This window comes from Zalophus californianus, chromosome 11 (assembly GCF_009762305.2).
Source record: "Zalophus californianus isolate mZalCal1 chromosome 11, mZalCal1.pri.v2, whole genome shotgun sequence".
NCBI lineage: Eukaryota > Metazoa > Chordata > Mammalia > Carnivora > Otariidae > Zalophus > Zalophus californianus.
Window position 1 is genome coordinate 17,000,433 of NC_045605.1, and position 13,990 is coordinate 17,014,422.

General features: G+C 52.6%; 1 protein-coding gene across 3 annotated transcripts in view; it reads left to right on the top strand.

Moving 5' to 3' along the window:
- The window catches only part of GRIK4 (glutamate ionotropic receptor kainate type subunit 4), a 420,015-nt gene that overhangs the window by 335,801 nt on the left and 70,224 nt on the right, over window positions 1-13,990 (top strand). For all 3 annotated transcript variants that reach the window (XM_027581034.2, XM_035723069.1, XM_027581033.2), the window contains 2 exons: window positions 4,817-4,924; window positions 11,238-11,441. In XM_027581034.2, the coding sequence (XP_027436835.1) occupies window positions 4,817-4,924; window positions 11,238-11,441 (312 nt within the window). The remainder of the gene's footprint in view (window positions 1-4,816; window positions 4,925-11,237; window positions 11,442-13,990) is intronic.

A 13,990-nucleotide genomic window follows, 5' to 3' on the forward strand; every position in this document is an offset into this window, starting at 1 on the left:
AGTGGAGGCCAGGGAAGGGGGAGACGCGGGGAAGTTTGCTGACTTGCTCAGGGCATGCCATGGTCTGAGACAGAAGGTGGGATCTCTCCCGTGCCCTCTGGGGTGGGAGGCCACAGGATAGATGCTGACGTGGGCCTCTCCACCCCACGTGAGACGCTACCAGCTCTTTCGGGAAGCAGCAGGGGGACCCCTGGGGTCGTGGCCCTGGACAAGCATTTCCCAAGGCGGGTTACTGAGGGAGTGACCAGCTTGCTTACACTGACCCAGGGTCACACCCAGATTAAATGCAGGTCTCGGGCACTCCTTCAGTTGTTCAGCAGCGGCCTTTGCAAAGGACTGTGGGTAGTCTGTATTGATGCCCCGGAATCCATCCACTGGAGCCCCGACATCCCATCCGGCCTCATCTGTGTTCTCCTTAACGGCAATTCTTTGGACCTTGGTCCCTTGGTTCCTCGCCCAGGGGTTAGACTCAGCTATCATGACAGCAGTCCCGAGTGACAGCTCACAAGGAGGAGAGATGCTCTGAGAAGTGGACAGATTAACTTATCAAAGCGCAGAAATGAAGGCAAGTGGCCATCCACATTGCGGGAACGGATAGCAACATTATATCAGAGCACTGCCTTCATAACGATGACACTGAATTAAGGTCAAGACTTTCACTCTATTGAAGAGGACCGTGGAACGTGTAATTCTCTTTGAAAGAATGTTTGGGAGCAATGCTTTCAGATAAATAAAATCTCCAAAATTTTAGTGCTTAAGGAGCAAGATTATTATTAATTCATGTTAACACAAATTAACATAAATCCTGCACCCTTTAGGAATGTTGGATGAAGGATACCTTCTGCGTACACGCAGACACATCCCGTTATCATTTATTTACAGACATGTCCATATTTGACGAAACACTCCGATCACAAGATGTTTCTCCCAGGAGCATCAGAATCAGTTGTGAGAAGAAGTACACATTCATTTTAAATATTATGATCTCCGTGAAGCGGCACATTTGGCCTTGTCTTGAGTCCTGCTGTTTTTCCACTTACCAGCTCTGTGACTTAGGTTGGTAAAGCCCGCGGTGGGGGCACGGGAGAGATCCCACCTTCTGTCTCAGACCATGGCATTAAAAAGTAAATTAATGAATGCTTGCATAGTGCTCACACACGTACCATCTCCTTTAGTCTCGTTAAGTAGTCTGTGAGGTGATAATCACTATTGTCACCCCCATTTTGTAGATGGAGGAAACTGAGGCTCAGGGGGTTTGAGTAACTTCCCCAAGGTCACACAGCTCATCAACAGAGAAGCCACGTTAAACTCAGGTCCTCCCACTCTGGGGCCACTGCATTCATGGTGCAGATGGTGCAGAGCTCAAGGGCAAGGACAGGATGGAATCCAGCACGGCCAGCCGTGCACCTGCGCAGCCACATCGGCCCAGGCGGAGGGTGCCTTTTTCTTACCTGCATTAAGGGGTTGTCGAGGCTATCACGGTGTCGTCCAAATCCATGGACATGGTACAAGGGCAGAGCAAGCGGGAGAGACAGAAAGTATAGAAAGAGGGCCACGGGAAGCCAACATTTGAATGTGATCAGGCCGGCGCATGAGGGCATGTGGAAAACGCTGACAAAACAGCTGTTCCTGCGGGAAGTTTGGGGGGCAGGCGTCAGCAGGGTGGAGCAAGGGAATCTGGCTGGAGGCAGAGCAACAGATTGTCAGCGACAAGAGCTGTGTCTCCTGCCCACCCCTGGCATGTGTGTGGGGTGGAAGGTGCCCAGTGGGTGGGGCAACTGGCCCGTATCCCAGGGCGCCCGGCTCTGTCTCTCACTTTCCCTCCCACTCTGCCTTTCTGCAATTAGATTGCGCTGGGTGATAGCTGCCAAGCCACTTTGCTGCATCTGATGAGTTTATTAATTTCTTGGGGGCTAATGGGAGGGTGGATGGGAGATTCATTTCCTGACTAGAGTTTAGGGGCTAATTTGTCTCTTTGCTGTGTCCCCAGAGGTTGGCGGGGGCGGGGGTGACACGTTGCTCAGACTGTCAGATCTGGCTCCGGGTAAATCATTGCTTTCCCTGGCTTTTGTGGGAACCTATCTGATGGCTTGGGTAAGATCAGGGAGTCTGGGGCTGGGGCAGGTGGGTTGTGAAGATCGGGTCCCCTGAGAAGAGCAGAGGTGGGAAAGTGGGGGGTGGGCGGAGCTGAGGTCTTGCTGGCCCTTCTGGTGTGAAGTACACATTGAGGTGACAGATAGGACTCTAAGAAGTTCAGTCCTTGTCTCACACGTCCGAATGCTGACATCCAGCCCAATTGTTCTTTATGTCCGTCTATCTAAATCTGGCCCTTCCCACCCTAAGAGACCACTGGGAGCCAATTCTAGCCATTTTGAAGACAGGGAAATGAGCCTCCAAGAGAAGAGTCATCTCACTTGACATCGGAAATGGAGCGTAAAAACCCAAGACAGAAAGGCTGTCCTGGGTTCTTGCTTTCTCTGGTTCTCCAGGCCTGCTTTCATGGAGCCCATGTTGACACTCCCGCCCAAGAGACAGCAGCAGAGACAGGAAAGTCTCATTTTAGGAGTCAGACAACTCCAGGTTCAAGCCTGTGCACCACTACTAGGTGGGTGACCTTAGGCAAGCCACTAAATCTCTCTGAGCCTTGGTTTCCTCATAAATCAAAATGTCAGCACTCTCCACAAAGTTGGGGAGAGAGTTCATTGAGATGATAGAACACATCTAGCCCAGCAGGTGTCTCATCACTACTGCCCCCTTCCACTCTGTGCTTGAAAATCATCCTTCCCACCCAATAGCCCCTGCAGAGAGAGGCAGGTAGGGGGGGCTCCAGCAACAAGCTGATGTGGCTGGCCCCTTCCAGAAGGAGCAGGTGCTCCAGAGAGCTAGAGGGGGCTCACTTGCCTTCTGCCCACACTCCACCAGCAGCATAATCTGCTGATATGAAATGCTGGCTTCCTCTGCTTCCAAGTACCAGCCCCCAAGCAAGATGCTGGGGTGTGAGCATAAACCGGCCAGCCCCACACAGGCTAGTGGGCAAGACAGGCAAACTAAAAGGTCCAGTAGGACACTGGAAGAGCCGGACATGATGGCCATGAAGACTTCCTTGGGAAGATGCATCTGGGGCTGAAGCTCGGGACTCTCAGCTGATGGGTGAGGCAACCCTAGGACAAGGCGGAGGGACTCTTATCTCAGCATCAGTTTGTTTATCTGTCAAATGGGGCCTCCCATGTGGATATGTGTGAGACTCTGCTTGTAAACTAGAAATGAATGAGTATATGTCCAGGACCCTTCTGCCCTTGCAGAGGTGGAGAAAGCTGCCCACCCCTCTCCAAGTGGCATCCTCACAGGGGCTTGGAGGGGAGTTTGGGGTCATCTCGCCTTTGGCAGATGAAAGGCTCACCTATGAGATCATCACAGCTTGGCTCTCCCCCTTCAAGCTGCAGACCATGATGACAGAGAGAGGGTTACTGCTCCCCAACACCCACCACCCTCTGGCCCTACTGGGTGGGGGCAGGGGCCAAGGGTGAGATATGTCTTCATTGTTGTTCGGTTTTTCACAAGAAGAACCCGGAGCACAGCTCTGGTGAATCCATGGAACTTGGGAGGGTTTTCCAGGGAAGCTGCTGCTGGTGTCTGGAGGTGCCTGGCAGAGGTGGATGTGTGCATTTCATTGGGTTTCCAACCAGCTGTCGGCCATGTCTCCTGGCTGCCCACCTCCAACACTCAGCAACAGAAACAATTTGCCAGGGGCTTTGGCTAGTAGAAATATATTGGTATCACACACACACACACACACACACACACACACACACACGTGTGCGTATTTATAAAAGGGGTTCCACTGAGAAAACAAACCATCTAAAAACCCAATGAGGTTGAGTTTAAGTATAGGCGACTTTCTAGAATGGAGAACTGAGTCAATTGTGCATTTTCCCCCCTTGAAGACAATGGGAAAGAGGAAGGAAAATAGTGTCAAATACTTTCTCACAAGGACCCAATGACATTTCTGTGATTATTCACATTTTATAGATGAGGAGACATGCTCAGAGAGGGTCAGTCAATTTTTGGAGGTTATGCATTTGAGACCCATGCTCCTGGGTCAGGCTGAATAATCTAGCATCAAACTGGTGCATCCAGGATCTCGGTTGGCTCTGAGGGCAAACATTACCACCCCCACTGATAGATGGGGAAACCGTGATTCAGAGAGATTTAAGTAACTTGCCTAGGTTCTCACAGCTAGTAAGTGAATCAGCCAGGATGAGAACCCGGGTCTTCCCACTTGCGGTTCATTCACCTATTGAACCACTAAGCAACATTCACTGAAGGGCCAAGTATATGCCGGTTCTCTCCACTATACCGTTCTGATTCTTATTTAGGTAATCAGAATTACTGATGGTAGGCTGAAACAAAAGAGCTTTGTGGCTCCTTCCTGACTCAAGATAATGTGATTCCCCATGTTTCATTCCCTTCCGTGTGAGTGAACATCTCTGAAATGCATTCCGTTCTTGATTTTTTCTGCTTTCCTCTTTCACCTCTCCTGGGTCATTACCCCTGTCTCTCCTTCCTTTCTCAGTCCCCCCCATCTTCTCTGACCCCCCTCAACCCTATGAAACAGTAAGCTGCCTTCGTCCAGCCCCTCTCCATACTCCATATCCCAGCCTCCTTCTACGGCTTCTGTGTGGCCCCAGCCAGAGGCAGGGGACTGGCCTTTTGGCTCCTTCCAACACTGGAGGCCCGAACATGACCTCAGCAACCCTGCTCCCCAGCCGCCTCCTAACCCCATCTCTTCCCAGACCTCTCTCCTGTGTCTCCTCAGATCGGCCAGTGGCACGTGGCGGACGGGCTCAGCATGGACAGCCACCTCCACGCCTCCAACCTCTCCGACAGTCTCTTCAACACCACCCTGGTTGTCACCACCATCCTGGTAAGCGGGGGGGGTCCCGGGCCTCCCAGCTGCAGCTCCCCAGGGTGCCTCCTCCAGCTCCAGGCGCACCCAGGTTTCCCAGGGAACGCAAGATGGGAGCTCTAATCACAGCACCGAGGCCAATTTATGACAGTGTAATTAAACGCAAGTTGCTGTTTCATATGGAAATGACATTTGATGAGTTCCAGAGCAGCTGGGGAAGAGGGATGGAGTAGAGAGACACCACAGTTTGTGGATGCCTCTTCCAGGGGCACCCGGTCAGCCAAAGTGGCTGTGCCTGGCCCAGGGAAGGGGACCTTCTGACTCGGGGGGTGGGGGGTGGGGGAGAAGCCCAGCAGGGGGCTAGATCCAGTCCACCATGGTGGCCCCTACTCTTTCACGACAGCCTATCTCGCTTGGCGCCTATTGTTATAAAACGCACCCCTGCAGTAGATACCCATATAACATGCGTGCCCCCCCCCCAGCAGATACCCGAATCTCAGTAGGTTTTTATTGCCTGTTTCTTCATTCCCAGATGGTCAAAAGAAAGTTCTCAATCTATAGAGCAAGGGACCATCTGCCTTTTTTATTTGATTCAATTCTCGTCAGCAGTTACCAAACCTTTCTCCCCATGGGTCAGGCACTGTGCTTATTCCCAGACACACAAAGATGAGTAAGACTTGGTCTCTAGCCTCAAAGAGGTTATAATTTAGTAGATGGCACAGGTCAAGTGCATTCATGGCCAAGGTCATGGTCTTCCTCCCCTGTGAAGACCTCAGGTTTTAGAAGATTTGTCAATTACCCCAACTACATATATTAAGCAATAATTAGTTTGTTCCTCTCCCCTCGCCCTCCCCTTTTAACGAATCACAAGCATATTTCCCGGCCTGGCACAGTGTCTTATCAGCAGGAGATAACCACTGTTGCCACGTTGATATAATTCCAGCCCAAAGCAGAGACTTGATGTACTAGTTAGTCTCCTCAGCCTTATCATTGCAAATTGCGCAAGGTCTGCCAACGCGTCTGTTTCTTTAGCCTTTTTGAGATAATGAAAGAGCTCCGGGACCTCCATCCCTACCTTCGTGAACTCCTGGGGCACAGGAACATTAGACTGGAATTCTTGATCTACTGTGGGCAGAGTGCAGGAAGAGCCAGGAAAGACGGGAACAGCTAGCACTCTGGGGGTTGCAGGAGGGAGAGGTCCCATCCCATCAGGAAGGTCAGCAAAACCCCAGAAAAGAAGGGACACTGGAGACGGGCTCCAGAAGACAGGGAGAGATGGGGAGGGAGAGATGAACGACGGACAGCATTATGGGATGTTTAGGAAGTGCCAAAAAAGGCAGCTTCTCGAGGAACTAGGCCTTGGTGGAGGGAGAGGAGGAGGCCAGAAGGGTGGGCTGGGCCCATAAGACTTCAGGACTTGGATGCCACGCTGTTGAGTTTTCCCTTCGTGGTAGGAAATGGAGTCACTGAATATTTTCATGCATTTATTCAGTGAATATTTGGGGGGCACTACTGTATGCTGGGCATTGTTGTAGGTGCCCAGGAATGGACAGAGCTGGAGGAGGGGAGTCAGGGTGCTGAGAGCGCAGGTGTCCGTGTGGACCCCACTGAGCCAGGGAAATCCCAAGTAGAAACCTGACTGGGGGAGGAGGGAGCCAAGCGGCGGTCTGGGAGGGAATATTCTGGGCAGAGGGAATGCTCAGAGCAAAGGATGGAGAGAGCAGTCCCAGCTCCCAGGGTTTTGGTCACTCTCCCTCTCAGCTCCAGCCTTAGCCTGTCTGAACCAACGTGGAAATGCCAGAAAGATTGGAGGCTGGTGGTGTCACCACCACCCCTCCCGAGGTCTGGTAGAGCCTGGCTGAGCTGGGTGAAGGCGTTGTGATTCAGAGCTGCCATCCTGGCCGAGCAGGACGGCGGGGACCTCCCTCCTGCTGGCTTCTCTACCTCTGCTGTTCCCTGCTTAAAGCCTATGACCTACCTGAGGCCCATTTCCCTCTTTCACCTGGGCGTGACCTCCTTAGAGGCTCCCTTCCCAATTGCTCAAACTACCCCCCATAATCCCTTCCCCTTTGTCAGCATGATCTTTCTAAGGAGGACCCGCCACCCCTGCATTTAGAACAGAGACCCCTCATGATCAGGCCCAGCCTGCCGTACCTGCTTCTGCTCCATGTGGCTTGGGGTCTGGCAGTCCAGGACTGCCCGGCATTTCCTCACTGTATCATGCCATTCCCTGCCTCTGCCTATGATCTTTCCTCAGCCCAGAATACCCTTCCCCCTAATTCCCATTTCCAGCTGGAATGCCTGTGCACCCTTCCAAGCTCTGTTGAGATGTCACTTCTTCCATGAAGTCTTCCCTAACCTGACTCTTGCCCTCTCCCCGTGTCTAGCATTTTGCACACACCTCTCCTGTGGCATTTCTCCTGTTAGAGATGTTTGCTTCCACCCTACTCCCCTTCTAGAATGAGAGTGCCTCAAAGATTGGGGTTCCTGACACAAAGTAGGAGCTCAATGATTAGAATTTGAATAAAGGAGTTTCTTCCGACAGGGTAGGGGGATGTCCCTTAAAAGCCAAGCAGGGTTTGAGAGGGATGTGTGGTCAGCGCTGGGTTATATTTCTTTCCCCTCTCAGGGGCTGGACTCGGACAGTGCTCAGAACTTTGGCATGGACCTGGGACACTGAGACCACAGGGTTGTGTTACTAGACCGGGAAAGGCAACCTGACTCTGTGTGTATGAGCGCATGTGCACGTGTGCACGTGTGTGTGTGTGTGTGTGTGTGTGTTCACATATGCATATGCGTGTTCATGAAGGGTGGCAGCAGGGCCCCTCTGTGTCAGGTGACATTTAATAACACGGTAAGCACAATTCAGACCCAGATCTTGTCTTGTGCATGTGTGTTTGAGATGGCTGCTATAAGTCAATAACTCTCACCAGGAATGATTATCTTAATTTAGTCCCCGGGGACCATTTGTGGGTTATCCTTGGCAAACCCTAATCCGGAATGACTTATCCCTTAAAACTCAGCACACATCCCTGTTGTCTCCTGTTGTTGTGGGGGTACACTTGGGACACGTGAATGATGTGTTTGCACAGAATTAGCAGTAGCTCTCACTCCCTGGACACTTAGCCTGCGTCAGACCCTGAGTTAAAACATTTTGCCTGCTTTACCCCCTCCATTCTCCCAATGCTCTTGCCGGGACAGGGACTTCTGCTCCAGGCCAGCACGCGGTCCCCACATACTCCAAAGTGCTGGTGAGCCCCAACCTTTCTGACTTTTTGACTTTCCCACCCACCTCCTCCTTCCAAGATTGGCCTTTCGTATGTTTACTTTGAACATGTCAGTGAATTTACAACATGTTAACTTGAGAGTAGAGAGTATCTGGGGAGAAGAATTTCATGAAACTCGTTGGGTTAATTAAAGGTAGGTTGGGATGTTGCCAGTCCAGGGGTGGGATCCCCAGCCAAGCCCTGTCCCTAAGGCCATTTGAGCGCCGTTCCCTCAGTCCACGAGTGCCTAATGCTGGAGCCAGATGGGGGTCTTAAAGAAGGTCCATCCAGGCCCCACTTACGCTCTCCCGGGGAGCACATTCTAGAGAGTAACTGGACCCTGTGCATCGCTGGCTGTGAGTGCAGCGGAAGTTCTGAGAAGTGAGTAGGCACCAGGGGAGGTGATGGGGTCCCAAGGACAGAGGTGAGTTAGGTTAAGCAGAAAAAGAGGAGGGAGAGTGCTTGGGGCAGAGAGAAACCCTTGAGCCGAGGCTAGCATGTATGGAAGGCAGAGTCCAGCCCATCTCACTGACACGGCAGTGAACTTGGTCATGAAGCAGAACCACATCACCTTCGACTCAGAGCTCCCTCTCCCTGACACACAACCTTCTGCCTTCTTCTCTCCCATTTCACACCCACAAAATCGCTCTCCCATACCATCCCCTCATGACCTCCGGTCTGTCTGACTCTCCATCTTCCCCAGCCCAGCATGAGCTCAGCAAACCAGCATTTCAGCACTTCCGTCTCTTAGCTTCTAGCACATTCTCCACCGTGATGCTCAGCCATCCCTTAGCTTCTAGCACGTTCTCCACCATGATGCTCAGCCGTCTCTTAGCTTCTAGCACGTTCTCCACCGTGATGCTCAGCCGTCTCTTAGCTTCTAGCACGTTCTCCACCGTGATGCTCAGCCGTCTCTTAGCTTCTAGCACGTTCTCCACCGTGATGCTCAGCCGTCTCTTAGCTTCTAGCACGTTCTCCACCATGATGCTCAGCCGTCCCTTAGCTTCTAGCACGTTCTCCACCGTGATGCTCAGCCCTCCCACCTCACGTCTGTCCCAAGCCCGGTTGTCCCTGCAATCGCTGCTCCCAGCTCCCTCTCTGCAGTCAACCTCCCGACCTCAGCTGCCAATGTGGGCAGGATTCCCTGCCCTCCGCCCCCTCCCCTCCTCTCTGTATCCACGTGCATCCATCTCTCCACCTCACCTCCAGGCCCACTTCCCAGCATCGCTCTCCCCTTGGCCCTGTCTTCTTCCATTCATCCCTGGGACCTTGCTGCACCAGCTAGCACTTCTCTTCCTTTGCTAATCTCTCCTTCCCCCGGGATTCCTCCCCCTCTGCCTACAAATATACCCGGGTCCCTCCCATCCTCCAGTACCATCTCCACCCCCTCACCCACGCTCGTCTGCCCCCTCCCCCAGCTACCCTCCAGTTTAGGGGATCATAAATCGTGGTGTCAGTGGTTTGCAGGTGGGGAGCTGAAGCTGGAGGAAGACGTGGCTGGTAGCCGTCAGGAGGACAGACCATCTTCCTGCCTTCCTTTATCCCCTAACTTCTCAGAATTCTGGTCCCTTCTCTCGTGCACCTCTCATTTGCTCCCCATTCCTGCAGAGTCCTGCCAGCCCCACTGAACCTGCCCCAGAAGGATCGCCGGCGACACCTGGCCCAGGTGCCCCTTCACAGCCCTGCTTCATCTCTGTGTGGAACATCTGCACGCTCCTTCCCCAGCCTCCTTCCTCCTTGGCTTTCATGGCCACGTTCTCCTGATTCTCAGCTTTTCTGGCTGCTTCTGCTTTGTCTCCTCTATGGCTACTCTTCATCTTCCCACGGTGTAAGCAAGGGACAAGAGGGTCTTGTCCCTCTTCTGCCCTCCCCCAGTGCTTCCCCCTCGGTGGCCTCACGCATCCTGTGGCTTCAGCCATCCCCTCCTTACAGAGTCCTCCAAGCCCTGGCCCAGCCTTGCTCTCACTCCCCAGTTTAAGCATTCAGCCAGGTCTTTCCTCCTGGATAGCCTACCAGCACCCCACATTCAACATGTTCCAGATCCTTTTCCCTTCCAAACCGTCCCCTGTGAGCGGTGATGCCACCCTCAGTCATTCACCCATGCTCCACCAGCGTGAGGGCCCCTGCCCTCTGCACCCCACACCCACCCTGCTGTCCAGCCTGACCCTCTCAGCGTCTCTTCCAACTCCCAGCACCACAACCTGAGCCAAACTAGGCTCAGGACTCAGTGGCTCACATCAGGAGAGAGTCTGCCCTCACCCCCAGATGTCTGTCTTATGGTTTGATATTTTTAACCCTTAAGTCTTGCAAACCCTCCCCACTTCCCTACTGTCTATGTACGATGTGCGTCCACCTTGTCCTGGCTTCCAAGGCCCATCGGACCCTAAGTCATCTAATTTATCCTCGCAGCCACCCCATATGCTCCAGCTGAATGGAGAATCCATTGTCCCCTGAAGAGGCCATGCTCCTTCTCACTCAGGATCATGCCCTAGGTCTTGCGTTTCCCCTTCCTATGGTGCCTCCGTTCACACCTGCTCTGTCCATCTTCCATCGCCCTCTGGAGCCCAGCTTGGGTTCTGCCTCCCCCATGGAACCTTCTCTGGACATTTCACCAGAGAGCCCCACCCCTCTTCCTGGAGTTCTCATGACTTGACGTGCTCTGCTTTGGGTTGCAGTTGGTCAGTGGGTGTTCTTACCCCACCTGCTATGTTGTCAGTAACCTAGTATCTCATGATGCGCTGTGATAGGTCTGCGTGCAGGAGACAAAAGGAAGGAAAAAGGGAAGGGATGGAATGGGGGGGTGAGGTCAGATGATGACCTTAAACAAGGTGGAAGGGCTTCAGCTCGACCCTCTGTGCACTGGGACCCTTGTGTGTTCCTGGTAAGAGAAGTGCCTGGAGGTCGGGAGGGGAGCTCCTTGCCACCTCCAGGGTAGCCCCCCCGTCACCCGAGTCACTTCCCTGCCCCTCCCCCCTCCTCCCCAACCTCTGCCTTGGCACCCCCATCCCTCGTGGCTGAGACACCAGGGCTAAGATGAGAATGACAGCTGCCCAGTTTTGCTGCAGGAAAACCCGTATTTAATGCTGAAGGGGAACCACCAGGAGATGGAAGGCAATGACCGCTATGAGGGCTTCTGTGTGGACATGCTCAAGGAGCTGGCAGAAATCCTCCGGTTCAACTACAAGATCCGCCTGGTCGGGGATGGCGTGTACGGTGTTCCTGAGGCCAACGGCACTTGGACGGGAATGGTCGGGGAGCTAATCGCAAGGGTAAGGAAAGGGCAGATGATCTGGACTTGGAGGTGGGCTGGGGAGGGAGAGGGAAGGGCCTAGGGTTGTGGCGTATGCTCACAAAGCATCCACGTATTCAGGCAATCATGCATTTTTCATGTAGTTGTCTGTTCATTGTGCACATCGTTTCTGAGTCGGCTCCGAGCCAGGCATTGGTGGTACGCATCGGTGAAGAAGACCACCGTGATCCCTGCCCTGTGGCTCTCCCAGCTCAGCACCCGTCCCAGGTGCAATGGAGGTGTTGACCAGTCAACATGGATTTGAGGGTTTGGGGTCCATTTCTGGAGGAGCCTGGTGCTTTTGTGTGTTCTGATTATTTCACTGCTCGGTAGCACCCCCTGGCAGAGCTTGGACAGGCCTGAGAGGGTAGAACGCACCACATCCGTTGACTTTGACACTGGAGAGGTGCCGTCGGGGGAGATATGGTAAAATAATAGGGGGAAAGGGCTGCACTGTCAGAGCAGTTGGTCATGGTTACGGTTCTCTTGTTGCTCTTTGTCTTCTTGCCTGCTCTTGTTAATGTGCTCTCACAGACCCAGAGCCAAGGTGCACTTGGACAGGCTGTAGGTTTCCAGGGTGAATGTAGGGACTTGGTTAAAATGCAGGTGAGCATCACAGAAGGTCAGTCATCTGTTGGGTTAGAGCAAGGATAGAGAAAGTTCTTCCAGGGGGAAATCTCTTGTTTTCTTGGTACACACTATTAACACCTGTAAAAATTAATTAAATCATTCCTGATTCACTGTCCATGTTTCTATAACCGAGTTTTTGTGGTCAGGTCCTGCTGGCAGACACTCCCTGCCGAGAGCTCCAACCTGGCTCCTTAGCGTGACCTTGAACCAAGCCCTCTCCCCCTCTGTGTTTTCCAAGTGCAGAAGGAGCCCCTGCAGGGCTCCTCCAGCTTCCTTCTGAATGCCAACATGCAGGGTGCTTTACGTACATTATCTCTAATCCTCTTTAAACATACCTTTTAGCTAGTTGTTACCCTCATTTTACAAACGAGCCATCACGAGCCATCTGAAGCTCAGAGGGCTTGAATGGCTTGTCTGAAGCCGCAGGTTTATATGAGATGGGGGCTGGGATTTGAATCCAGATCTGTCTAGCACCAGGGCCCACGTTCTTTCGCACGGCCGCCCACCACCGCAGCTGGACTGTGATGTCACCAAGAAAGGTATCCTTCAGTCCAGGCCCTTCCTTGCCCCCTTCCTTTTGATGCTCCCTCCCTCCACAGCTCCCTCCCCTTCAGCCTGGCTTTCTTCTTTTCTTTACTTCCTTCTTTTTTATTTCTTTTCCCCCTGCCCTTGATCTCTAGAATTAATATGATTTTAACCCTTCCTACATGCCACACGTGGGACATGAGATAAATTTTTGCCGTCCTAGTCTTGAAGGATAAAAACGTTAGTCAGGCTGTTAAAAAAAGCAGTCCTTGGCAGTGCATCGTGAAATGTTCTATCTGGACAGGAGCATGGGAAGATATTTAAGAGCTGAGGAGGAGGGGTGCTTAGAAAGTGTTGCCTGGCAGGATAGACAGCATTTGCAATGACCTGGTGGGGTACACGGCGAGACTCATGCAGAGAACTGTGGATGCTCCAGGGCGAGCTGATTCCGAAGTGAGGCCTTGCTCACAGGGAGAGGCTCGCCCAGAGAGGACTGATCAATCAACAGAAGGCCTAGAAGGAGCTCTGGGAGCATCTCACAAGGGCAGGGGGTGAGAGTGATTTCTTCCAAGAGCTGTCTGCTCTCTTTGAGACTCGAGCCCACCCTGCTGACGATGCCCTTGCTGCAGCACAAAAGGAAGTGTCTCTCCTCTGTTCAGTCCCAGAGCCCCTCCTGGAACAGTTTTCTGGTTTGCATCTCACGGTGGAGCCCACTGGTTAAACCCCAGAAAGCTAAGCTGCTGAGCCTTTTCCTTCTCCTCTTCCCGACAGATGTGGTCACCTTGAGCCCATTTCTTCAGCCCCCTTGGGCTGCCTGGTGACTGATAGGGTGACTTCAGGGATGCCAGAGTTGGTGTAGAGCCAATCCCCTTATCAGCCCCTTAAGGAGCTGTGACATGGGCTGGCAGGGAGAGGGGAGGAGTCTGGGGCTCAAGGACACGCAGTTCCATACCGAATGACTTAGGCCATCAGCCAGGGATCTTGAAATTCATCCCAGGTCGTCTTTCAAGCCAAAACACTGCTGCTTTGGTCTCATCAAGACTTGGCTAGATAATATTAATTAATTAGTTAATTAAACCATTAATTCCATAACTATTTATTATACACCTTCTGCTATTCCAGATGCTGGAGATACAGTGGGGCCAAAGCGGACAAGATACTCCCCCATGAATCTTACCAGTGAGAGACAGATGTTGATGAAGGATCATATTACTATATAATTTCCACCATAAGTGCAAGGGAGGCACATTCGGAGGAGCTATGAGAACGCATCTGAGGGCGGTGGGATCCAGTCTTGAGAAGCAAGGGGGCAGGGGTGGGAAGGCTTCCCTTGGGAAGTGATGTCGGGGCCGGTGTCGGAAGAATAGGAAGAGC